This window comes from Varroa destructor, unplaced genomic scaffold (genome assembly GCF_002443255.2).
Source record: "Varroa destructor unplaced genomic scaffold, Vdes_3.0 BEIS01000003.1, whole genome shotgun sequence".
In the NCBI taxonomy this organism is placed as follows: domain Eukaryota; kingdom Metazoa; phylum Arthropoda; class Arachnida; order Mesostigmata; family Varroidae; genus Varroa; species Varroa destructor.
The window spans coordinates 7414114-7441924 of NW_019211456.1; the positions used below are offsets into that span (position 1 = coordinate 7414114).

At 38.6% G+C, this 27811-nt stretch overlaps 1 protein-coding gene across 7 annotated transcripts in view; it reads right to left on the reverse strand.

Moving 5' to 3' along the window:
* Positions 1-536: 536 nt before the first annotated feature.
* ifc (delta4-sphingolipid-FADS-like protein ifc) overlaps positions 537-27811 on the reverse strand; it is a 28024-nt gene continuing 749 nt past the window's right edge. Inside the window, exons 1-6 of one of the 7 annotated variants that reach the window (XR_015324923.1) lie at positions 25435-27779; positions 11347-11701; positions 5167-5349; positions 4164-4643; positions 3664-3886; positions 537-2628 (exon numbers count right to left, since the gene is read on the reverse strand). Coding sequence is in view for 6 of the 7 variants with exons in the window: in XM_086985226.1 (XP_086841352.1) it covers positions 9422-10239; positions 11347-11578 (1050 nt within the window). In the remaining variant the exon portion in view is untranslated. Of the gene's footprint in view, positions 3887-4163; positions 4644-5166; positions 5350-7703; positions 10240-11346; positions 11702-25434; positions 27780-27811 lie in introns of those variants that run through there. The other 6 variants (XM_022798224.2, XM_086985226.1, XM_086985227.1 and 3 more) reach the window with 6 other exon arrangements.

The following is a 27811-nucleotide window of genomic DNA, read 5'->3' on the forward strand; positions in this document are numbered from 1 at the left end:
TAAATCATCGTCAAGAGTACATGCTGCAAGGCAAGTCTTGCCCCAGCTAGTAAACGTTGTTCTATTGGCCTAAGTGCACATAGCTCTAGTGTACAATGAATGAATTAAATTGTAATGGACACAAGAGACGGGCAATCACAATAAAAATACGTTTCGAAAGGCTGAACAGTGAGTACCCACCCGGTACGCGCTATAAAGTTCGTTCCTTTTTTTTTTTTTTTTTATAGTACATTCAAATACAAAAAGTGAAATTTCTTAAATATACGTATATTAACTCTGGGTCAAAATACAGTTTAATTACAGTGTGGTTGCAAGACTTCTAAAAATACAAAAACTAATACGTGAGAGAAAAAATTAGCAAAAGACTCCGATAAAGGTATACATTTTTCGGCATTAAATAATATGCAAACATTATTCTTACTTAAGAGATAATATAAAATAAATTATAGTTATCTTGCATAGCCCAAATAAAACGAGTGGGCTATTTCGCCAACGATTTCAATTACTAATGTTATTTATAACAAAACGACAACAAATACTCTATAGGCTTTTTTATTATAGGCCAGTTAGCATATTTTCAACACCACTATCAGCTTTGAATAGAGCTATTAGCTCATTAACTTTAAATCAAAGACCAACAAGTTTGGAGACGGCTTATAGGCAACTTCGACCGACAACAATTTCAGTTTTCATCATAAAAGCGGTTACAGAAAGGTTGTCTATTACAAAGTAGGTAAAAAAGTGTTCTTATAGACTTGTCCCGAAAAATATTTTCAAACGTAATTGGAGTTCTGTCGAGTCGGAGTCGAAGCCTGTAAGATGTCCCGGGTATCCAATGCGCAGAGCAGACATTTCACAGTGGTGTGACTAACATAAGTTAAGGTTTGCGACAAGACCAAGGGTAACTAACAGAACAAGTTCATTTATATATATACACATAATTTCTTTAACCGCGACAGTCTCAGAGAAACGTAGCAACAACTCTACATTGGTGTACATCGTGTCAGTTATTTATTAGGTATTTTCATACGATTAGCAGACAAAAGGTCGAAACGTGCTTCCTATTTGTGAATCAATTACGTATTCAGACGGGTCGTTAGAGGCAACCGCTGCTTGCAATGTTCTAACGTCTACATTAGTATAGATATGTCCTTCGAGATGATATTATCATGTCCTTGTTTGCATGAATTAATTGGAACGCTGCAAGTTGTTTTTCACTGCTGCCTAAATTCAGCTAAAGCATAAGAAAATTTGCGTTCTTTCCATTAATTCATGAAGGTCAGCGTCCGGCAGATGTGTTTAAGTAATGTTTGAGCAGTGGGTGTTTATTTCTGCGATATTGTTTGCCGCTCTGGATATACTACACAACCAGATAATCGCACTCACCTCAACTTGCCGACTAACCCTTAGAGTCTAGACTTTCTACGAGGAGAACTGTAATTTCAGGGCACCAATACTTCTTGGGAGATGAATGCATTGAAGACAGATCATTTATTTTCATGTTTGCTTTCGTTAATTCAGATGAACATGAACCGTGCTAAAGATGTCGTCTTGTACCTAGATGCGTTCTGGGCTTTTCTAAAGACAGACCATTTAGTCTGATGTCGGTATTTCTTGGTCGTTGTCTCGAAAAACTCGTTTAAAACGTTATTCTATTATATTTATTCCTAGCTCTGATTTGCTGGTACGACTAAGTTTCCAACGGCCTTCCTAGAAGGGCTATTGTACCAGCTAGTTCATTTTAGATTAGGCAGCTCTGGCTACTTAGATTGTTCTCATTTAATTGCAGGTTTTACACATGTAACGCTGATATTGTATAAAGACGAACGCAGTAAAAAGTTCACTTCGCGATATTTTATTCATGTGTTTATTTTATCAAGACCATCTACGCATCTCTCGTGACACCATCATTAATTTAAATGTATATACCGTATTATACAACGTATATGGACTTATGTATACGATACAGTTCAACCGCGTTCTATATTAGTTAAACCAGTAAATATATATATGTATGTATATATATGTATGTATATATATGTATACATATATATATGCGTGTATAGTTGACGCTGTTGGATTAAAAAATCAACTTCGATCTTTTAACAAATTGTAGGTTTACAACTGTACATCGGTATGTTACCTCACGCCATTTGCAACACCATGTTGCCGATGCAACAAATATTTACACTAGAGAACAACGGTACGTTTTAAACTAAGATTTTCAAATACGAGACTCTGTTGTTTTAAGAAGTACTTCAGAGTTCGGAAAATAATAATGGCCCAAATTCAGCGTTTTATTTGTACAACAACTAACTGCAGACAATACGTCTGTCTTGCCCAATGTAACTCAGGTAATATTGTAGCCACAGATAAGTGTCGCGTGCTATCGAATAGAGAAGCTCGTAGCTAATAACCCGGAAGGAAATCTCATTAAAATGATTAATGCTTTACTCATACATGTTTCGTTCTATGTGTGCATACATTATTATGTGATGGTTATCTGATGGTGGGGGTAATTGTCTTGGAATCTTCAAAAGATCGGAGAGCTCAAGCGCCAGGCGTCGACAGTAGCGAGAACACTTAGATCTCTTTTGCTTCTGGGGCTGAATGTTAACAAAAGAAAACCTAAACAGAAAATTGATTTGATAAGATAAAAACGAGAATAGACACATATAAGAATGACTTCACACGAATTACAGCCAACGGTTCGAAGGAAACAATAATGATAAACAAAATGTATATTCGCATATATACATTAGAACGGTCTCAGAAGCAACGTCTAGGCAAAAGCGCAATGCAACAAAAACAACACAGTCTCTTCCCAAATCGTCACTATTGCACTATATGTTCACTCGGGTGTCGTCCTATTTCTACGGTGTTGAGCGTTTTCGATATGGTAGGGTTTGAGAAATGCCTTGATCGCTCACAAAACTCAAATCAATCGGCTTTTCATAACGAAAATAAGCAAAGCATCTAATCTCGCTATGTTCACCTTGGGGATATTTTGCTGTTCTAACTCAAATCAGGTTTTACAAAAACATAAATAGTAAAGGCATCGAGCGTAAGTTTCTTTGCAAATCCTAATAGTAGGCATTTAGTGTACAGAAAGGCATCTACGCTTAGAGAAAAGCACTTTACGTTCAGTACAAAGGAAGATATAGATAGATCACTGAACATTCGCAAATGTCCGGAGACGCCATTGTGGCGAACCCTCTGTGTCGTCGGAATCGAACTAGTTCCTATTTGAATTCTCCCACTGTCGTTTATTCTATCTATATAAAGAAAAATCGATTGGCCTAATTGTATTGCCCGATCCGAAACGTGAAAATACTTCACTTCATCATAAAAACGAACTAATAAATGACGAAGATGCATTCATATATCTGCATGATTATACTAGCTACTAAGGATATATTACATTATTTCTAAAATTTTTTAACGTTTTTTTTAAACTTCCTATCTGTTTGTTTGCTGTTAGTCTTCTATGCAACTATATGATAACAAATTGTGTGTGCAATATATATTCCTCTATATGAAAAGCTAAATATCTCTATAAAAGTAATACATGTACATAGAATTAGGGGAACATTATTAAATACATGGTGACAATGCCGGGAGAAAATTTTCGTTTGATGACTGTTGCTGATTGAAACTGCTTACTATGGATAGGTGAGTAGACTATGAGCAGCCATGACGTTTTACTATCTCATTTCTGGCCTACAGAAAACAATGGCACTCTCGTGCTGCATTTTCGTTTGTGTTTTGGTTAAAGGAAACCTTGCTGAGATTTGTTAATTGTCGTTGCCTAGAAGAGCGGCAATATCCTGTAGGTCGGGTCCTGGTAGAACTGTAAGCTGTCGATTGCTCGCCGTAGACGGAGTCGCTAAAACAACAGGAAAATCGCCGAAAACGTTAAATTATAATAACCTTTAAATTCTTAAAGCACTGAATTTTTGTCAAGGTCAAATGAAGAGTGCATGCTCTTTGTGGCAGAGAAATACTTGCATACTTATTTATTTACGTGACACTCTGTTAATTAGCGCTTTTACGCTTTCGAATATCCATTGTATATACTGAACTTGGAATGTCAACGCATATATATATATATATATATACGTTAGAGGATAGAGAAAAAGCCAGAGCAGAGTTAAAATACTGACGTGGTGGGGCCGGCGGACCTGGCGGGGGCGTATGGTGGGCCATGGCAGATGTATGGGTGTGACTTGCCGCCACCGCCACAGCTGCCGCTGCTGCTGCCGCCGCAGCAGCTGAGGAAGAAGTGTGATGATGAGCATTTGTAGGTGGGTTGGGATGACTGTGGCCACTCGCCGACGTAGTCGTGTGTGCCGGGTGAGGATGCAAGTGATGTGTACTATGGCTTAAGGCGGGATGATGAGGGGCAGGCACATGTGGATGATGGTGATGCAAGGGTTGAAGGTGAGGCGGAAGAGGGTAAAGGGGCATCGGCGGAAGTCCTCCAAGGGCCCCCAACGGATAGAGCATGGCTGGCGTTGGCGGAGCAGAGGGCTGAGATGAGCGCCGAGCCCGACGACCCGCCTCCGCTGTACAGTTGTGTCGAGAAAGCGGACCGCGTTGTGAGAAGCTCCGGCCACAATGTTCACAGCTGTACGGCCGTTCACCTGAAAGAAGACCAAGAAAAGACAGCGCGAAGAAAGGCAGAGCACGGTACGGTTTGTTAATAATCATAATACTAATAATTGTATTTTTACATGATAGAAAGCTGTACATGGGATGATCATTATCCAGCACGATTTACCTATTGGAAGCCAATATACAGTGTGTGATGTTTGCAAAATCAGCAGGGGCTTCAGAAAGGGTCTTAGCTGGCATCAATTTGAGGGTTACATTCTGAATAGATACTCAGTCAGCTTCGATTGCGATTTTTATTTGGGCAACGGTGTGGCAGCTTTTTTTACATCAAATCTAGCAAATGAAGATGTTTCACTTCCTTAATCGTGAGAGCAGATACAGTTGCAATCACTACGTGTGTAGCATGCCTATATATATTGAGCAGGACATATTTTTCTTTCTAGCTTAGTTGATTTTTCGCCTAACCTTCAAAATGAAAGAGCTTAACATCAGCAAGCTTGTAAGAAATATGGTCTGCATACCGTAATGCTTTATGTATCTATGTAAAATTACCGGTGTGCGTCCGTTGATGTATCTCTAAGTGACTCCTCCATTTGGCTCTGTACTCGCAACCCTCGAAGTCACACGCGAGAGGGCCTACACTCGATGCGGAACTCCGGGGTCGGCCTCGCTTCTTTTGTGATGATCCCGATTCAGGCGTACCTGACGTACCGCCCGTGTTCGTCTTTGACGGATCTGTGAAATACCCCCGAGATAAGCACATCGTTAAGGACCTAACCGACCAGAAAGTATTCTTATCATGAATGTTGATGTTCTACGACCGGAAGGGGGAGGCATCAGCTGCAAGAAGGAAAAAGGAATTATTGCGGTATATTTTAAATTGAAACAAGGATGAAGCAAACTATATAACAACAGAATCTTTCTTAGTAGAGAAACAGTTAGCAACTGCTTTTGACTCGGCACACTCAAAACGCTAGTAACATTTTAATTCGAGTCGACCCTCAGAGTATCTATAAAAGATCTTCTTTCCGAAAACATTATGGCATTCCGTTCAGCGTTTATGTGGCTTTTAAATTTTCAAGTAAACGTCCGGTGGCTGACATAAGTAAATAGCTTTGACGTTGCTCGGAGAATATGTACTTCCGCAGTGTCATGCTGACAGGCATAAGAAATGTATTCTTATATATATATATATAAGAAATAATAAAAAGTGTGATACTATTTGTAAATTATTAAAAAATTCGTTGTCTAAACATTTATGGAATCACACTTATTAAAATTGTGTCGCTAATATATTGAACGTGCAAAACGGCAACAGTAATTTAAAGAGTCTTTTTTTAACGTCTTGGTTTGCTTTTTTTGCATTTGTGCATCTATTGGTTTAAATACGCAAAGATCTGTGCCCATGAATAATTAGGCACGTTCATTAAAGTATTTATCTTTTTTCATGATCTACGATAGCTACGATGTTGAATAATCGCAGAAAAACTCACTTTAACGCCAAGGAAACCACAAGACGCCCGTCGCTCACAATTAGACAGTGTTTCTTTAATTTAACTTCTATAATAAAAACAAATGTGTTCTTGCTATGATGATCTAAGGACATTGAATTTCCGAGGTTCACTAATTGCACTAGACGGAAAAGCAGCTCATATGGGGACTGTGCTTACCCACAGGATTTTTTTGATATATATAATTGAATTCTATCATACTTTCTCTTCTATGACTATGGAATATAAATTGACGTACGTAGAGTATCTGATGTCTGTCGAATTCTAAATTCTGCGGTCTAAATTAGACTGTTAAACCGCAAAAATTTCATTTTCTGTGATTCATTCAAAATGAAATCCATTTTTGCGATTACACTTTCTGTAAATCACCAGCTACATAGGTAAAATTGTCTATGGTGTTTATCCAGAAAGCTGTGAACGTTTCGTGTGAATATATAAATTATATTACGCTGCTTTTGGTCCATCATATATTTCAAAGATATTTCATAATTAGGAAGCATTGCGGTAGGTTAGTTGTGGGTATAATGGAGGCAGACAAACTTGGCCCCTATATAAAGTTGGCTGAAAAAATTATCCGTACATAAGTTTTTATTATTCAGGATGTTGCTATAAGTCGATTTGCATTGATTCAATCCACAATCAAGATCACACTATTCATTTGTAATACATTGATTGAGCTTTATAAGGCTCAAAATAGGGGTTGGTATTTACATCACATTATCTTTATCGATTTTGAAAACTGTTTATTTCAAGCATGTAATCTTACTTATCTATTTCTAAAGCAATCTAAATTGAATTATCGCTCCGTAAAGTCGTAGAATCGCTCTTGTGTACTTCTCTACAAGACGGAAAGACAGGGAGGTGTCTTCGGCACACAAGTGCATACTACCGTCCATTATTCATTGCTACTTCAAATGATGTTAAATGAAGTTGTATCCTTGTCGAAGTTTAACAGATCCTCCCTTATACGAGATGTACTACAGACATGCATGAATGTGATATGGAAAAGACGTACGTGACGTAGACAAAAGTTTTATTTACGCCCGGTAACAGAATCGTTATGACTGACAACAAATATTCCGAGTAGGCCAGGCGGTGGCATTACTAATAGAAATATTTATGAAGCCTGCGATGCTCAATTCGTAGAAATTGTCTCAATAGGGAACTCGTAAGACACCGAATCACGATGCAGGTCGATGCCGCGATTAACTCGATCTGAAACAAGAAGGATTGTTAGTGTCACGTCTATCCTATAAAGAAGAAATCATATTTAGCTTCGATCTTGAGAGAACCCCCAGAATACATAAGAACTATATGTTCTCTCGACAATGTCGCATAGCTTGTGTTCCACTAGTCTAAAATTGTATACAATTATATAGCGGCACGCGCCGTCGAGTCGCAGTGTACCGTAACCAATCGGCAACGACTGATAACGCCTTCAGTATTAAATAAATGTTTAAGCATTATTCTACGCAAGTTTCAGGCAGGACGCTTTTCAGGTAAAAACCTTTCAAAATACGCCTAGTACCAAAAAAAACGGAAAAATACTACATTGACTAAGACAAAAAAACGAGCTGGTCATTAAATCAACGTTTATTGTTTTTCTTGAAAGTTAATATCCTCGTTATTAAGGGCCAACTTTCACCTAATGTCGAAGGCTACCGTAGACTAACGACATCTAAATGGATTTTTAAGTTTTGCTATAATCACAATTTTCCGGTAATTACACTGGTCCCGGCATAGAGTATTTAATACTATATTTTAGCTAATCATCGTCGTTGTTGCAGTTGTCATTCAATAAAAACCCTTTAGAGATGCACTTAGATTGATACAAGGTCTCACCTTGACGTACAGCAGGTGTACTTAATGGGTGGATCATAAGCTTCGTAGAAAAACTTCTTTCATGCAATTTTTTCAGATTTGACGTGTTGTTCACTGCAGTTCCGGTAACTAACTAATTGAAGTCTGAGATGCCTTTTTCTAACGAAATTTTATAAAGAAAACAATACAGCTCAGGTACATTATATAAAACCCTCAATGTGTTTCTTATCACTGCCCGTTCGTTTCTAGTTCGCTTTACTTATGAATTGATTGAATTGTTAGTTACCTTCAAAAACTTCCAGCGATTGCATATGCGCAATGGCGTCGTACATAGTTCGTTCTACATGCTAATTTTCTTTTTCCTGCAGCCGTTGTCCTGTCGACTAGGGTTAGATGTTCTGTGATTGGAATCATTTCTCTATGGTGGAATTAGCGAAAGCCCGAAAGCAGAGCCATCATCGACCGACTAGATCAGCAAGTGATTTCTACTAACAACGACTGATTTCTCATTTCTTCAGAAATCATTAGATAGAGATTGCTCAAGCCTCACGACTTGTGATAATGACAAAACTCTTTGAGACTACCGTTCTGTTCTGTCTGTAAGAACATTATTACTCGAGAATTTTAATGTGGTATTGATTTTATTTCGTTCATTTTCTCAACACGTATTTTTTTCGTGCTTTGAACTGACACACTGTATACATATAGTACTATTCAGAACAAAAATGGAATCAGCTATATTGCACATACCTGAGTGATTAGATATCAAACGTTACATTGTCGTAATCTCCCGTTCTGGGTCTTCTACCAATTACAGAACCCTTGATAATTATTTTCCCAGCTTTGCCTAAGCATATTGTCATGAAAGCTTGCATAGAAGACAAAACTTTTTGTCGAACACACATATATCAGCGAGTAAAACATGAGAGAAAATAGTACAATAAAAAAGGTTTGATGTAGTTATGTGAACGGGTCGCCGTCTAATAGGTCGGTTGAGTGATTAAACACTCGCGGCTTCTTGGCTCCTACTTTTAAAAAACGTCATCAGCAAAAGTAGCTCTGATGACTATACTGTACTATTTATAGAACTAAACGGACGACATGTTGTGCAACTGACTCTTCCGACATTGTACCGGATGACTGCCTACTCTGCCTCATTGTTGGCTAGTATTTTTTCCTTTTTACTTGATTATATCTATGATTAATAGCATTATTTTCGTTGTTAACATCAATCAATATTCTAGTTCCAACCTAATTAAGCTCGCGTAGTGATAGAATTACTAGCATTGCTACATACGACAGATGCTGCTCATTAAATGCCTAAAAACACGCTTTTTTTTTAAAAGATATCTATTGTCATATTCGTTTCACGCATCGTTCCGTTTGTGGCTCTCCGTTGTCACCATTATTTAATATTACCAAAGCCTCTTAATGAAGGGCGCATATCATATCACACATTCAGTATTGATGCTAATCTAGTTGCCGTGTTTAAGTGCAAACGTGATGTCGTCATTAACTTGATGTTCATCTTCATTGACGGCTCCGTTCGCGCTAGGGCTACTAAACTTCTCAACGTGCCGCCTTTTCACCCGCGCGTACGGTCCGACTTCCGGATCGGTGATAAAGTCCCAGATGACCTTCACCCACGACGTGTGGTACGGCAACGTGTCGTAGTACTCGGGGGCGATCTTTCGAACCTCTGGAAGCTTGCTGAACGGCACGCTAGGAAAATCGTGATGTTCCATGTGGTATCCAACATTGAATGTGACATAATTGAGAGGACCGTAATAGGAATATGTTTCATGGCCCTTAAGGAACATATAGTGTTCAGAAATGAAGTGACCAGCTACAGGGTGTGGACCCATTGCTAACAGTGATCCAAGGATAATATAGACGAACAAAACCGTTGGCCCACAGCAGTGATAAATGATGAGGTCAAAGATTATCTGAACGCACGCGTTGAGATACTCTAGATTAGAAGGCTTTTTCGGATAGACGACCAATGGGCGTATTGCGTAGAAACAACTCTGGAAGCACACCCAAATTGCTTTGCTAAACGTTCGACAAAATAGTTTAGCCTCAAGATCTGTGGGAATATCCGTGTCGAGTCTTTCGTCGCCCTGATAGCGGTGGTGCTCGAGGTGGTACTTGCGGAATGAGATCGACATTGGGATTCCGATTGGCAGATTTGCGAACAGGCCGAAGAGCCGATTCGGAAGGCCACATGTCTGGCCAAACGCCTGATTGTGTGCAGTTTCATGAACTGCAAGCATCAGCGCGTGGTTAATCACTCCTGTCATGAGAAAAGTGAAAAATTTATGTCATTATCCTTGTATGTCGACACTTCCTGATCCTTAAATCAAACGGGACTTACGTTCAATGTCAGGAAATGTTTGCCTTACTTTTGATAATATGTAATGGAGGCTGTTTAATGTTTTTCAAACCTCCCCGGTTGAACGTATTCAAGGCAGTAAATAATTAGAACGATCTTACATGAGCCGTGTGAGTGAAACAATTCCTCGCACTATGGCAGTATTACAGTTTTTCTATATATCTGTTGACCGAATCCATGACTAAACTCCCACATAACTGACATTAACTGATATTACACAATATTTTATAATAAATCCCTTCTAGTTACTGTGTTCTTCTGTTAGTTTTTTGACAATTCTTATGTCAATTCAATTTCAGTTTAGGATACATTTGAGACGCCCCGAAAATATGTATGAAAAAAAACAATGAGTAGAAATTGCGGATACAGCTGCCGCCTGTGACTCATGACAAATACTCCCCCCATAGTCGTGACAGATGACTTTTACCTGTTTGTCATTGATTAGAATAATAGAAATGTAATTATTAGAGGACGTTCTACTGAGGCCACTGGTCTTATATAACTGGCCAGGAGATACACTCCGGTACTTATCATTAGTTCGTCTGTTGTTGATCTTACTCTGATCTCCGACTCTAATGTCGTCGAGCTTCGAGTTGTAATGTAACAACATAATGTGGATGAGAACAACTAACGAGTCAACCACCGTATATCGGCGAATTAACCTAGTTGATACGGGACCACTGATCTGACGAGTTTTCAGCATGCCTGTACACAGCGTCCATCAACAAGGCTGGACAAGGTTAAGAGATCAGCGGTTTTGTCTCGTGACCTTCATCTCAGATATTTTAATAAACATGAACATGGAATTGAGCAAATAGGTTTAATTAAGCAAGATGAGAAAATTAAAATACGAATAATGGATATGAATTAGCCAGTTTTAAGAATTGCCGTTGCTCTCCGCCGTTACCGCGATCAGCTACTACGATACAGATGGATACGACTGGTCGTCACCTCACTTTGTTAATATATATGTACATATACACATCCGTATCTTGTCTAGTGCCTTACCCCCAAAACAATAGCCCAAAACCAGGCAGGTATACCAAGAAGCGCTGGACAACATCCAGCACATAAGCATTTGGACAATGACCAGGACAGCGACGATCCATTTAAACCGAGGATCATGGTGCATAAGCCTTTTTATCTCGGGGTGTTTCTTGAGAATCTCCTTGCGCCGCGTGGCATGCGGTTCATCACTGTAGGTCCACTCAAAGTCATTACGAGATACGTGCTGACCCATTCTGGCACTGACAAGTCCTATACCTGGGTTTGCTATAAAAGCGACTGCGCGAGCAGCAGTAGTAGTTGAAGGGTATTTGCCGAGTAGTGAGCTCTATCTCTTAGCTGATGTAGATCTTGCCACCTAAAAAGACGAAACACACGTAAAGAAAGGATTTTTTTAGAAAACGAGAGGATGTTATCTGTCTTGTAATACTACTACTACTACTAATAATCATAATAGTGTACAGATTCTTCACGTCAGTAGGGAAAGCACTTAGTTGGCTAGGCGATTTTGGGGTAAAGGAGATCTTAGCATGTTCATAACGAATGTCATGCTAATCCTGCGTTACGACAGAGGTAATTTTTTGAAAGCTTCGCATAGTTCTCAAAAAATACATATTTTATATTCCAAGGTCAAAACTATTTTATTGGCGAAACAAAGCTACCATAATCCCTAAGGTGGTTTAGCTGTCGTCTGGTAGCAGCCGACAACTGTATTTGCTAGAGCTGAAATCTCATGTCACCAACAACCTCAGCACAGTAATCTTGGGGTATATAGTAGTTCATACCGAATTTAGTTCAGTTCAACATAAAGGGTGTCTTGATAAGAAAGAAATCAGAAGTTAATCCGTGTCAACCCTACGATAGATCCGAGGTCTTGAATAACAAACCGGTACTATGCTTTTCTAAAAATACCACTGATAACAAGTTTTCCCGGTCGGGGATGTTACCACGTTCGCTTATTAGCGCTTGAACTAACGTATGCTTAGTAAGATTCTAAAATTGTGTGCAGTTTTCGGTAACTATCAGTACAAACGAAAACTTTATTACTCTTTTATAAGGAACCGCAGTTGCATTTTTGGCAAACGTAAAAGACTTTGCGCTCACTAATCATAACCGCAAGTTTATGCAAGGAATGCTCTAGTACGAAAAAAACGCGTGAAAACGAGGTGATCTCCGATTGCTCCAAGCAACATCAGCCAGGCAAGTATAATATAGATGATCAAATAGTTGCAAGTATTGCAAAATATCGGTCAGTAACTACATTGTTAATATCGCCGCGGTCCCACGCTAATCCACTTATACTGTTCCAAAGTCAAATGAAGGAAAATTTGTCATAATCGATAAACTAATGCGGCTGATCGAATTAGACACCTCCTACGGCAACCAGGCTGGCTAATGTACGGCCGATGATCATTGATTTAGCTGTCGGTATGAAACTGGCAGATTTGACGGTCGTTTTCGGACAATAACAGCGGAGTGTGCTAACGGATACCCTCTTTCTCCAAAAACACGTGGCCCTTAGGCGCCAGCCAATGTAGTATCGTATCAGTGTTGTTCTAGTTTGTCGCCATTGATTTCGATGATCGTCCGATCACCGTACGTATGATCAGATTTTGCAGGTGTCAGTTGCTCGTATTGGACACGTTAAGAGAGGTACAGGATACCAATAGCCGGCTAAATGTGTCGTACAACTGTAGCGAATAAGCTACGACAGTCAATGGAGGAGAGCTAGTTCTTGCCGAACCAATATCCGGCTCAAAGGTGGCACAAGAGCCTTAAATCACGTTGAGAAATGATTTTCTGACATTGTAGCCAACTGACCTCGAGTTCCGCGAGGAAACGTACCAGTTACAAAGAGACACATAGGTGGAATTCACTTAGCGCCTAAACGCAACTATGATAGAATCATGTCGTTTCTTCAATTTCGAAAAACTAGAAAAAAAATAATATGAGAAGTGCCATTATACAGTTCGTCGAGTCGCTATTTTGTATTCCATTCAAGTAACAAACAACTCCATACCATTACAGTAATACATAAAATAAGAGCTATTTTTATACGCTCCCACATGATTTTGCCCGTGTGCAGTACTTCGAAAAAGTGCAGCTAATTAACCTTAATATTAAAAACTTAATATTAAAAAAATTAAAAAAGATCTAAAAAAAAAAAATATATATATATATATATATATATATATATAAATATATTATATAACTTTACAAGCGAATAAACATTTTTCAATATGAAATCAAATAATCCCCATGCGGATAATAGTAACGGCAGGTTCATTCAATACAATGTATCCCATTAATTTATTGAACAACTTCTCGAATAGTATTGATGATGAATGTCTAGCTAACCAACGATGTATGGTGTGGCGTAATCACGTTTCCCTCTCCGTTCGGTTCTACACGCAATCAATCTTTGCCCTTCTCAAATAAGGGGCCCCGCTGTAGGGAAAGTCATGCAAATAGTATTGCTTTCTCCGAGAGCTTGAATAGAATACTGACAGACGCTAGCGCATACGAGGGTACTGTACGAAATCGGCTAGAGAGTCGCGCACCTTGCTATTTCTAACCGGAAGCTAATTCCACTACGAGATATAATAAATGTACTATTGCCACACTATATCCGATTCGAATCGAAAGGCAGGTTTACCTCAACTTGGCAGTGTATTCGTGATAGAGATTTCTTTTTAAATGTAGATTGTTCTAAAAGCAGTCGGCATTGTTGGCTTACTGGATAGATTTAGTAGCAGGCTTTGCGTGTATTTGATTAACAAACAGGGATTACTATGTGATTTTCTTTTAGTTAATCACGGCTTTGCAGTTTATAACAGAAACTGTCACGATTCTATTTTTCAAAAAAGAGTCCTAATAGTGATTTTGGCAGTTTGCGAAAGCCGTCACTTCTCATGTCTTAAAATGAGTTTAAAGATTCAGTTTTTCAAAAAGCTGCTGTCATAATATTATGCCAGTATAGAAGAAAAATTAACGATGTAACCAGCTGTGGCACTAAAAACAAATGGAGCTCATCCACCTATCTACTGTACTTCATTTAGATATTCCTAAATGCTATAGGAAATTGACACTGTACTTATAGAAGTGATGGCCTTCTCAGCTCAAAAAGGCTCAGCAATAGTTGCTGTAGGGATACTTTGGCTCTAGTTTGATGCTTTAAAGCATCAGACTAAGGCGCTTTGTTCTTCTAAAGGACATGCATTAAATATGAGACGTTCACTTCTGTTAACACGCCTTCTCTTAGTCAAATAGAAGGTTCAGCTAACCTTCTATTTGATTAAGCGACCTTATAAGACCTTAAAGCAGTCAACAGTGGGACATTACCACATGAAAATTAAGTCCACGATGCCTACACCAGTTCTATAAATATTTGTATAGATAATGGTTATTTTATTGCGAGTCTGACTATGCTAGCATTTTTGCCGAACCATGTCAAATTTAGTTTATCTGGGGTATTCCGCAGGCTGCTTAGTGAAATGGGTTACTTGACTATTGCATTTTTACAATCCGCAAGACCTAACAGCGTGCCCATTCACTAATCTATGATTGCCTTAACAGGGCAGCGAGTGGTTAATACATCAAGGGAACGTGTCGACACAAGCAAATGTTCTGAACACTGAACCGGTCAAACTGCCTGCGAAGCTCAATTCAGTGGAACGACGATGCTCCTGTTGATTTAAACTTTCTAAAAAAGCAAAATTTGAATAATCAAAAATCCAACTATTTCAATAGTGCAGAGTTAGCGATGGATTATCTCGGATTGTCCAGACATCAATCGCGGTCATCCGCATTTCGGCGGGGACAAAAAGCGTTCACGATTAAAACTAATCCTTTTACCATATTTGGCATATTCAAAGCAGATTTTGTTATTTTTAGTTTTCTACTAATCAAAACACCCACAAGAAACGACATTCACGTTAATATGGCAACGGAGTTAATTTGCTTAACTACCAAACAGAAGCGTCAAATTGAAAAATTTATCATTGCACGTAAGCAATTACATTTTCTGTTCCCCTACTCTCTACGTTAGGGTCGAAAGTAGAGAAAGATCATTTAATATATTCCAGAAAAAATTATCGACATAAAATTGATAGCAGCGTCCGAACAGAAAGAAGATGCTTGGTCGCCTACGGTTGGTATCAATAGCTGGGCAACCCAAAAAAAAAATACACGCGGAAAAAATCCTGCCTGGTCCGTAGTTAAATTCGGATTAACTGATAAGAGTTCAAAATGCTTGAGTTTCCTATTTAAGTACATCAGTAACAAAGAGTTGTCTTGATCATACTTGAATTGCAGGGTAACTAAATGTAAAAACACAAATATAAAAACAGATATTTATAGTAACATGCGAGATGTCGTATCAGGGACCTCTCTCATATGATACACTTAATCAAGCTGCACGTACTGCGCATAAGACCCAAACCTGTTATTGATTAACACATTTCACAGGCCCATGGTACTTTTCAGAATACACTTGAAATCCTTATATATATAGATATACTTTGGTTGAATCCTGTAACCCAGTTCAAAACCATTGCCCCGATTTTTATTTACAATTTGCCACCACTTGTGTTTTGCTTCCAAACCACTTAAGCTCCCTACACAAATGTATAGCATCACTAGATCAATTGCACGTATCACATAAGGCTTTTCTTCGGAAGACAATTCGGATATTCGGAAAACGTGTTTATTAATCGTGTAGTATTTCTAACTAGAGAATACATATATATATATATATAGTAATGGTTGAAATGTATGGGCCTCCAGCTTCGGCCTGTTCGTTTATTTGAGATTTCTTTTCAGTCCTAAATTTGTTTATCACATAATACAAGCACACAGAGTAATGGTGTTTGGCCACTGTGTAGCAAATACCGTTACGGTGCCTGTGTCTAGATTAGATTGAACTTAAGATCAAGCTCCCATGTCTGGCTCGAGTATGCCAAGGTTTGTGAGCACGCTTTTGGTTTGGTCTGATTCAGGTGTTTCTGTAATAAGCGCACTTTAATATTGTATGAAATTTCGAAAAAAAAAAAGTTCTATTAATTCCCGATTCATTTGATATCACTAAAAACTAGTAGCTAGTGTACGATAATTACGTTCGAATATAACACGCCATCTGTCAGGATATTTAGAAAGCTCTATTTCTATTTATCTTACCCAACAGAGTGATACGCGATTAAAACCAACACTTCTTCCACATTGCGTGTCATTACTGATAAATAAAATGGCGGCATTACGCTGAATTATGAGCTCATAGAAAAGATTAATACCAAATCGAGTTAGTCAAAATAAAAATTGTAATAATCACTCTCCTATGACCTAATACATAACTATAAAAACGTTAGTAAAAACTTAATCGTGTCGTGATGAAAACTATCTCTAAAAGAAACGGATGGAAATCGATATATCAGTAACTGTGCTAAACGACTACTTCTCAGGCGTAATGAAAACGATTTCAGGAGGAATATAGCTAATCTAGTACAACAATAAATGCTACCTTGTCCTCAGGGATCAGAACCTTAATGAAGAATCGTATGTAGCGCTCCGAGATGCGAAACTATATGGCCGCATTTGCCGAAAGAAAGCCGTTATGACCTGAAGTCCAAACAACAATGAGCTATTTACCCATACTCTGATGATAAAAGGAGATCGTTAATTTGTCTTCTAAAATGACACTAGACTCTGCCTAGAACTCAAAGCTCAAATTCAAGCTTTTCTGAAGCGGCAGCTTTGGACAGTTGTCCAACGCATCTAGCTGCCGAAAGCTGTCAGTCACCAAGAAAGTCACCAGTTCGATTAGCCCAGCGCGAATCAGTGATCAGACATTAGCAGGCGATAGCTTCTGAGAATAAACCAAATTGAAAATGAGTGCGCTATTCAACAAATACTTGAGCATTACGCCAATGTAAAGGCATAACATACGCTACTTTTTGTAGATAGAAGCAATTTTCATTATATCGTTTCGACACAAAGTCTTTCCAAAAATATTTGGCTTCTACTGGGGCTAAAGTTTGTTCCGGAACGAATAACTTTGGGCTTCCTTCACAGCTGAATTAGGGCCAGATAGAGCAAGCTCTCTACGAGTTTAGCGTTAGATGTAAATAACCTGTATTTGCCATTTTTGTGTTCTATTTTACGTACGGACACAGCATAGTGAGGGATATTTTTCAAAAGTGCATTTTCGTTAGCAGCTACTCTTAACAGCCGTAACATAATAGTATGGCAGAAAAAAACAGACAGAAGATTCTATTAATACACATTGACAGTGTACTCTCAATACACACAGTGGTCCGTATTGTGAGCCACACAACAGGGCAACTAGAGAACGGGCAACAGTTTCAGGTCAATCTCTTCTTTTGAAGGGTCATTAGGAGGATCGTTGAGGGAAGCAGACCATTTTTCTAAATATTGAAAATCTACTATAGAATAAAAAAACCGCATTTGCTCTCCTGCAAATATGTAAAACTGATAAGAATTGTAAGAAATTCATAAAACAGTAAGCGTAAATCATCGTTTTTCAAAAGAAAGCTGACGATAACTACAAGGGCTTACGAATGATTGCCGTGTAACTAAGAAAGCTCTGAAAATATTAAGCGAACGATGTCAAGAGACGAAACAAGGAGAACACGTTCAGTGAGTCTGTTTTACTATAAAACGATTTTATCAAATGCTGCTATAACGATGCAGTAGAAGGTGGGTATTAAAGACATATGTACCGAAAGCAAAGCATAAGGGCGCATCGGGCGCGTTCAATGCCGCCGTATTGAGGAGATGTGACATGCGTCAAGGCGTTACTGTCCTGGTTGACAGGAAAGATCAACTACTACTGCACGAATAAATAAAAAAAAACGAATACGAAGAAATTACTCAAGTTGAAAAAACGTTGGCTAGTTGACGGTGCAGTAGAAATCAATTCATATAAACACAATAGTGGTCCATACTTCACGGTCAGTACAGAACTATAATGTTTAACATAATTCTTCCTATAGTTCTCAATTAGTTAGGATAGTAGTTATAAACTATATATAAACGTTCATAGTACTGTAGTTATAGCTTCGTTGTATAGAAAATGACGATCATATGATTCAATTACGTAACACGTAATTGACCCCATGTCTCAATGCATCTCCGTCATGAAGGATATTCTCTAAAGAACCACTAAACCTTATAAAATAAACTATGGTGATACTGTATATTCAAAAACTCGTTATTCAAGGGAAGGTTGTTGTAAGTAGAACAGCCATTCATAACATCCTGTAATCTATTAACGATTGTGTTCAATTCCGTCTAAAATTAGTGGCAATACGAACCGAAAAGAGAATAGACAGGTATTTTGAGAATGGATACGGGTTTATAACCTTGAAATAGCGTTCGAAAACTTCAAGTGTTATTCCCAGAAAATATTCACTGTCAAAATCTTCAATGTACCTGTCGAAGTGGGCTTTTCCATTAAATTAGATTAGAAACTTTCAAGTCAAGGAGTTATGTCATTTAACCAAATGTATAGAATTTGTTCAAAATAAACCCCAAGAGGACAATAGATAAATCGCTATTTGTGATGACAAATATTTGAAACCAGCAGCGGACAACTGAATTAGAAGTGGAAATCTAAATATAATAATAGCTCAGCCGTTATGGTAGCATGTTCAGCTATTAGCTAGCATTAATAAAGGCCATTCAATACTAGCTCTAAAAACATATGGGGCAAATTTTTCCACTATACGTAGCTGCAGTGGTCAAGTGTAAAATATATCCCAGAAAACACGATGCACGGACCTGACACTCCATTCGTTTATAGTTAGACATTCAAACGACCTACACTGAAGACACTTATTACCACAGGGGCCCTTGGACGGATATGCTAAATCTGATAGCACTTGAAGAACTTCGATTCCAGACAAGGAAAGTGAATGTCTGTCTAGTTTATTTTGGTTTACTGACCAAAACCATTCGTAACCACCTAATACCAGATTACTACTATAGGTTTCAAAGCAAGCTATTATTTCTCATACGCGCCAAAGGACAAAAAGTATCAGGAAATCTATGAAGCAAAACAATGAGGACTCTCATAACACATGCTGGATAAAAATATTAGGAAAGTCTGGTCAAGTTAGATCTGCTGTGAGTTGAGGACACGCATCGAAAATACTCGAAGTAAACAAATGTCTCCGACAAAAAAGTCGCGCTTACGACTCGACTCAGTCCATGGCTTCTTTAAGGGTCACTCACTGTATCAGTTACGACTGCATAGGAAAAATAATTGGACCTATCATACGGAGATTCCAAAACTGTGTAAGCCCATTGTAAGAAATCAATATACAGCAGTACTGAGAGACCTGCGAAGTCCATCACAATATATAAGCGGATTATTTTTATGTTATAACCACTGCTGAACGACCAATCATCGTTGTGTCCCCTTAATTGAACGTAAGAAGTATGGCATTCATTGATAAAGCACCAACTGGCCACTAAGATTCCTTTGAAACTATCTAATGAACGTTTTTGGTAAATCATTATTAGCATGTTCCGGCCCATAATGTGATTCTCATAATATGATCTATAAGTTTCTAACACAAAATACATAGCTATTTTTTAAAGCATGTATACGAAAGAATATAAAGACACCCGTCACACATCCACGAGGTATCGGCTTTGACCCTTTAGATGATACTCATTGATTGGTTTTTCTCAAAATGGATGAATATTAATTAACATTGGCTCTCTCTGCTATCGGGGTTAGCCGGCTAACTAACACGCAATACTGCATAGGCATCGAAATTGTTTTACATCATTCCATTTAGTAGAATTATGCTGCAACTTGCTGACAGTTTACAATAGAACAACGAAACACTTTAAACTTATAATTCAACTAGCAGTATGCACAATTATCTTTTCTTCTCCTTCGATACTAACAGGCATCTTATCCGAAGAGGAAGCGACTATACCGATTATCTTAATCACTGCTAATGGCTTTCGTCGAAAGTGCAGCATTATAGAAATACATCATTGGCTGCTGATATCACCATGTTGTTTAGCTTCTTTTTGCAATACACATACTAAATCGATCCATTAAAAAACAAGGATTTCGTAAAAGTCTCTAAATTTACAGTGGAATATAAGGTGTGTACAACGAATCAAGACAGAGTACTTTATTGTCATCATATTGCCTTTAATTTAGTGTTCACTTCATATATATATATATATTATACTCTATAGATATATATACCAAAAAATATATTATAAATATATATCTTGTCTATCAATTTTTGTAGCCTGACTTAGTTGTTCCTAGATTCCTTTACTGATTTTAACTGATCGATTTAACTGAAAAATCATCGTTTGTTTTCTTTCTTTCAAATTCTTTCTATTCGATCCTTTCGTCGTATAGGTCGCAAGTGATCCCATACGCAAATTACCGTTCAGGTGCTAAATTGTGTTTAACACTAACTACAGTCGGTTTCGATAAAATAAATTTGTTTGAGCACTTTCAGGTCACGATCCACTGACAGAAACATTTTTTAACCCTAGCACTACCTAACTATTGCCGATTTCGAAAAACATAAACAATACATAACACTATGTTTAACAAGATTAGGTCCAGTAATATGAAATGTAGGGAACGTTAACCTCATATCACGAAACGGCACTATTTTATAACTGTGCGACAGGTCGCGAGATCGACTCGTACGCTTTGGAATCTGAGACCATTCACTCAGATATCATCTTTTGCACTCTTAGCAGACAATTCGAACAGTAAACAATGGAAAGTCATAAAATCAAGTCGTTCCCGAATATGGACTTTATTTTGGAATTAGAACGGCAACCGGCTCTACGATAGCCCGCCGTAGAAACGGTAAAGAATCGACTACTTGACAGTTCAAAACGTTCAGTCAAAGGTGGTTCTCGTCGAAGGCCTTTTATGAACGTAAATGACGAGATATTTTTAGCTGTAGTGCAACCCAATCTAACTCAAAGAGCCTGACTGTTGTCACTCCAGTTAATGTATCTAACACTACAAGACTTCTTCATTTCAATCAAATTACTTAGATCAAAAAATAGCACAAATAAGTGCTGTAAGATATAAACGAGGAACGATCAAAAGTGAAAACAGCATCACAGTGACCCATTTTTGCATTGAATTGTCACTTGTGACGAAAATGTGCTTTTAGCTATAATCGCAGCCGGCCGTATCAGTGGGTGGATGCACTTGAACCAGCGAGGTATCACCTATTATAGCAAATGGACAACTATAATAACTTACGGCGTCTGCTTGGCCTACTGCAGGTATTATCGGCTGCAGCTGCATGAGTCTTGATTACGGCTGAAATGTACAGTCAACGATTCGAGTAGGTGATAAAATAATAACAGCCATATTTAGTGAACAGAAATAAGCCAAAACAATTACATGACAACGCTCGAATCACATTTCAACAATTAGGATGACAAAAAAAAAGTTAGAACTGGGGTCTCCAGCATCCACCATACTCGCCACAGTTTGCTCCCATCGATGACCAATTTTTTCAAGAAGTCCTTTATATGGTTCAAATCTCAACATGATATGAAAATTAGTTTTCGGGATTTCCGGGACATTCGTAACACGGATTTCAATAAAAGGGAAATAAACAATTTACTGCCCAAATTTCTGAAGGTCATGTATAATGATTATGCATACTGTGATCGAAAATAAAACAACTAGCTATGTTTGAAAAAAGTTGAAAAGTTAGAGTGATTTTCTAAACAACAATTGGATAAATCACAGTGCTTTTCCAGCGTATTACAGATTACCGGCAATGTCTAATTTTTCACCTACTTGTTTTATACGGCCACAAGGCAGGCAGTGCATCCAATTAAGATAGAACCTAGCGTTGAACAACTGTAATGGATCAATCGTCGGTATTCTGAGGTCAAAAAAAGTTTGATTTGACTGTAAATATATTATTAAGATTTATATTATTGGAGTAGCTTATTGAGCATACTTTTTACAGCTACGTATCGCATATAGCCGATCTTTACTGAACTTGCTATAAATAAATTGAAGCGAAAATGTTGTTGAGTTAACATTAGAGTTCAGCGCATTTTGAGTTCAATAGAATGGCTATATTCACACAACGAGCTTTCCAAATATACCTGTATAGTAATCAAGGTGGCCCCGAAGTATAATATATCGAATGAAATGTACGATAATTATCGACCACGCATATACGGCACGGCGCACGGCAACTGTGCAAATTGACCAAAGCGATGTAACAAGCAAATAATTCGACACGCCGATTCTACGTTCCTGTAACTTACAACACAGCACACTACAGGAGATTTGTTCCAAATCTAAATGCTCTCTTTTATATAATTGGAGTTGTATGGTAAGCAGTGTTCTTGAATTGAATTTAGAAAATACACAACTATATCAGTTATAGCGAAATAGGCCGACATAGTTTTTTCGGTCCATGATAATAATAGTAAGTGGCCTAATGTTAGATCCTAGAATTTGCTCAGCTGTTGTGTAAACATAAACTGATTCGAGCTTCATTCCTGCCTAGTGAAGTTGATTTTACCGAGAACCGGCTATTTATTATAACCACGATGACCCGCCTGATAAGCCAAACAGTTTTAGCGTCGACTTTGAACAAGCGCACATTTATACAACCTTCCACTAAAAAAAGTGATAACTCCAGGGTTGGTTTAAAAGCAAGCATCACGCAATCTATGCAGAAAGCTCTGATGGCAACAATATCTGTGGCTACTTGTTCCAATTTAATCTCAGTGAAGAATACTGTTGTGTTTATGAAAAAGCCCCCAAGATATTTTTATATGACTGGTTTAAAATGCCGCCAACAGGTGAAATGCTAAGAAATGATGATCTGTGAGCATGACGTGTCTTGAGCACAGTACTGGCCACAGACCATGATCTAAATGCTTGCTTCCCACAGTAGATTTAGGAAAACACCAGATGTTTTTTTTTTTAAGAAATAGCTTCCTAGAATACAGCTCCTTGCGCCTCGTTGTGTTACAGCTCAAAGTAAAGATACCAATGCTCTGTTCTCAATCTAATTTGTCAAAGTTATTTACGCACAACATGAGACTTTTCCTAAAACACCTGAATTCTTTGGCGAACCTTGGCTTCAGAAATAGTACTTGCCAAATTGGACGCTTAAATCGGCTCTTGAAAAATACAACATGAGGAATACAAATATTTATTTTTGGTCAGTCACTCAAAATGTTTTGTATTTTTCAATCAACAGTAACATCAACCATTTTGCGCGGTAAATATTTACTTTCAGCAATAACGAAGAGTATAAAATAACTAAAAAACAGATAACGAGGAACATTTGATTGTTGTTCTTTACAACTCCATTGTTATATTGTATAAGAGCAATATATCTACGTAGGATCGCGACGATAGTAGGAGTTTAATAAAACCTAACGTACAACTGGAATAAATATAGGCAGCCCGGTGTACGTCGACGGCACGAAAGTATCTGAGTGTCTAAACAGGCCAAAGAAATAATAATGGCGTAGCTTCGAAGAAGCGCATCTATACGGCAACTGAAATGACAATGCTCACATGCACCTTCCAGTAGTCGTTTGCGTTCTGTGACTAGCTCTTCAGTAAAACGCTTTTTATGGATAGTTGTTAAGTAGAGAGTCCGCTAAATTGCGACTGGAGCTTTCATGGTGAAACATTGCGGGTTATGGGTTAAATTAACTTCAGTAATATAGGTAACCCGAACAAGTAATTATTATACCCCCAGGCTGCTTAGCTGTTACTTTATAAGAATGTAATATTGATTCCCACGGAGAAGGAGCGACGTCCATAACGATGACACAAATGCTTTATGCCCAGCTGAGGGCTAACACCGAGGGGTGACATGTTTCGAAGGCGTGTCGACTTTATGGAAAAACCAATGTTACGTGTGGTATGGATGAGCAAGGATAATACCATGAGATACAGAAACAGTGTGAAAAAGTTTGTAGGAGTCCGCAGGAACATTTACCAGTTGTTTACAGCAAACTTAGCAAAAGCCACCTTTCGAAGACGAAGCAAGAGAGCGTTGTGCCTCATAAATGAAGTTAAGAAGTTTACAACAGGCAACACTTTCGTAAAGTTATTTTTTTTAGAAGAAGCTTGTTATTATTTCTGTTTAAAGATCTGTTCAATAATAATACTAATAGTAAAGTAGAGATAATTACCGTCATTTTACAGATTTTTTTTAACAAATTTAAAGAAATTCCCAAAAATTCCAATCAACGGAGTCAATATGCGCAATAAGATTTGCGTAATCATGCGATTTAAATATCATTATTTGAAAATGTTGACTAATAACTATGTTGATAATCGAACCATGTATATCGCAAGGGTACATATGTGAAATTTAATTGGCAAATAAACCGTGAATGACGTATTAGGTGAGGCACCAAAATTTTAGGGGATTATTTAGCTTGAATGCGTAGCGGAAATAGTATGCCCTTCTATTTTACCCAATACAACATTCTGACCAATTTAAGCTAGTCAAGGCCTTTCTGTAATTACGTAAACCTCTAACAATTGTTTATTTATTTCGATGATTACGGCATCGCGTGCGGTTACTTTAAACAACCCTGCTGTACTAAGACAAGCAAACAAATCATCTTGTGAGCTGTGTGCTGGCCTTATAAATCATAGATTTTTTAGGTAGTGCGAGTATGCTAAAAAGGATCATCTTATTCCCAATACACTTCAGCTCACCTATATAGCAATGTAATGTATCAAGAAATATTTTACTGTTAACGCCCAGTACTCAGAATATACAGCAGTCATTCTAGCCAATAGAACGTCAACATTTTATATATATATATATATATTTATATATGTATATATATACGATCATTAAAGCAAACTATGTGTGCAAAGAGAAGCATTGATTTCTAGGCTGAGTTGTCAATTGAACCGGTGGTTATATCACCGTGACTACTGGCTGAATGGAGTTGGACAAAAAAAAATAAAAATAATTTTCGTCCTTCATGCATTAGCAGCTACTACAAGTAAAACTATATATATATATATATATATATATATAAATTTAAGACTTCACTTACACATATGCGGGCTTGAGAAAAACGTCATCAAGCGCTTGATTTAACCACATCAGCCGATGAGTGATTGGTAGAATTTCTAGCAAATGGATAATTCTGGTACGAATTCACACTTAATCCATCGGCGAAATCACACTTCGTTCTAGCTGTGAACTCTACTATATCTATCTTGATGCAGGACCTCACTGTCTATAGGTCATAAATAATTGTCTGTTTCACAGCACGATCTGTCAACCTAGCCGGTCGTCCATAGCTCAGATTGTTCTTGTGAAATATCCACTTCTCTTCCTATTATTACAAGTAATTTGCTATTATGCACACAACGATCGACACAGCTGATCGCGTCCTCGTGGACAATATCGCCATCGTTGGCGTCTGTCGTCGCTATAGTTCGCCGTTCCCGTAGGTGGTCATGAGCTATAGACGTGCTATGCATTCACGCATATTAGGCAGCAACTTCCTCCGGTCTTCTTTTGCGCATAGCCGACTCAGGAGTTGTCTATTGACCCGAATTCATTGACCTGACTACACGGTGAAGCGATTAGAACACCGTGACCAGCTGCCCCAACCTATGCTACTATGTACTACAACACGGGTAGAGAAGCAGATCGGCGGGCAGCTGACCACTGCCGGAAACCGTCACGCACACAGGCCAGATGGATGCACTAAGAGCAAAACAGAGAAACACCCGGCGAGTTGGTTACCTAAACTGCAACTTTTTAGCTGCAGCAGAAAAATGGAGCATTAAACCGAAGGGACCGACCTTAGTTTGTTCGAAATTGACGGTTAGTGTGCCTTTATTGCCTGCTTAGCGAGCAGTCTCGTTGCACAAGGCAACCATACAAATCGATAGAGATTTACTTAGATTGATTAAATAGAACCACAGGCGAAAAAGTGGGACCGGAATCTAAAAGTGTAAATACGACACAGATGAACTAACAAGTGCATTTATTCCTGAAGGAATAAGGATGGCATGGGGGTTATAGCGGAAGCGGGTTACAGGTCAGGCGATTATCCACAACGTCACCTCGCTACTTTTCCCAGAAGCTTGTCTCGTTGATTGTTTGCTGATGTTGATGCTGACGTTTCCATCGGCGGCTATTGCCTTTACTGCCTCACGTAATTGTTATCGTCGTCAACTACCACTGATGACAGTTGTAATTTCCGGTACAGTCGATGTGCTGCCGCTGTCGGAAACCAGACGAGGCCTCTTGTCACAGTTTTCTATTAGTTTATTAGTTTGCAAAATGACCCTTCGAAAAAGAGCAACCCATTCGGGAGCCGTCCTGGTTCATGTGCATACGTACACAAACGCACACACGTACGCACGCATGCATGCACGCCTATAACAACAGCAATCATGGATGGTATCGTTACCGATGGATAACTAGGTACCATCTATTGAATACAGTCTGTTGTCGTGTACTTCGCCGCTGCCCGTAATTTTTTTCTTGTTTCAGTATAACAGCGGAATGACAAAGCCAGTTCGAGATTTCTAGTACGACTCAACCAGCAGATGCGCCTACAATTGAACGGGCAGGGAACAGCGACAGCAGGTACCGATAGAAACGGTAAATCAGTGGCCGCAGCGGCAGCTTATTCGGGAACCCGTTCGGTACTACACTTTTCTAATGGGAGTTGTAGCAGTGCTGATCGTTGCAGTAAGAAGTAAAAACCATTAACGGGTGCCATTTTTCGTTCGCTGTCCTACGCTATCGAGCGCGCTAATCTTATCCCTTTTAGGTTTATTTTCGAGTAACCACAGAATAAGATCATCCGTACTCCTGACACTCTTTTGAGTAGTCACCGTAGCCGCTGCTACTGCTGTAGTGGTGATCACAATAGCAGTAACATACTCAGACACAAACATACATCACCCACACTCCGTAGCACTCAACACTCGAACTAACACTCAATACACAATCAGCACCAGCTCTCTGCCTACTGCCATTGCGAATAGAAATAACACAACGATACTAATAATAACAATAATAATACGGAATAGTCGGGTGTACCCGACAGACAGACGAGCGACCGGGCGGTAGGCTAACGAACAACAACAGCGAAGCCACAGCAATGGAGAAACAGCAGCAGCGGTTGTCGCAATCGCGTTTGTAGGCCGTCGCCGCGATTACAGACACATTAGCAGTAGCAGTAGCAGGAGCAGCCTGATAAACATAAGTTGAACGATACAGGCAGGCAGGCAGACAGGCAGGCAAGTGAGTTCTCCTGCAGAATCCAACTCAAAGTCAACAGGACAGGTAACCCCTGCCGCTGTTGTAGCCGCACGACAGTAATATCGACACACGCTCTTACGGCTCAGACGTACATAGGATTGAGGCATACACACAAGAGAGACCAACTAGAACCGGCGGCAGTT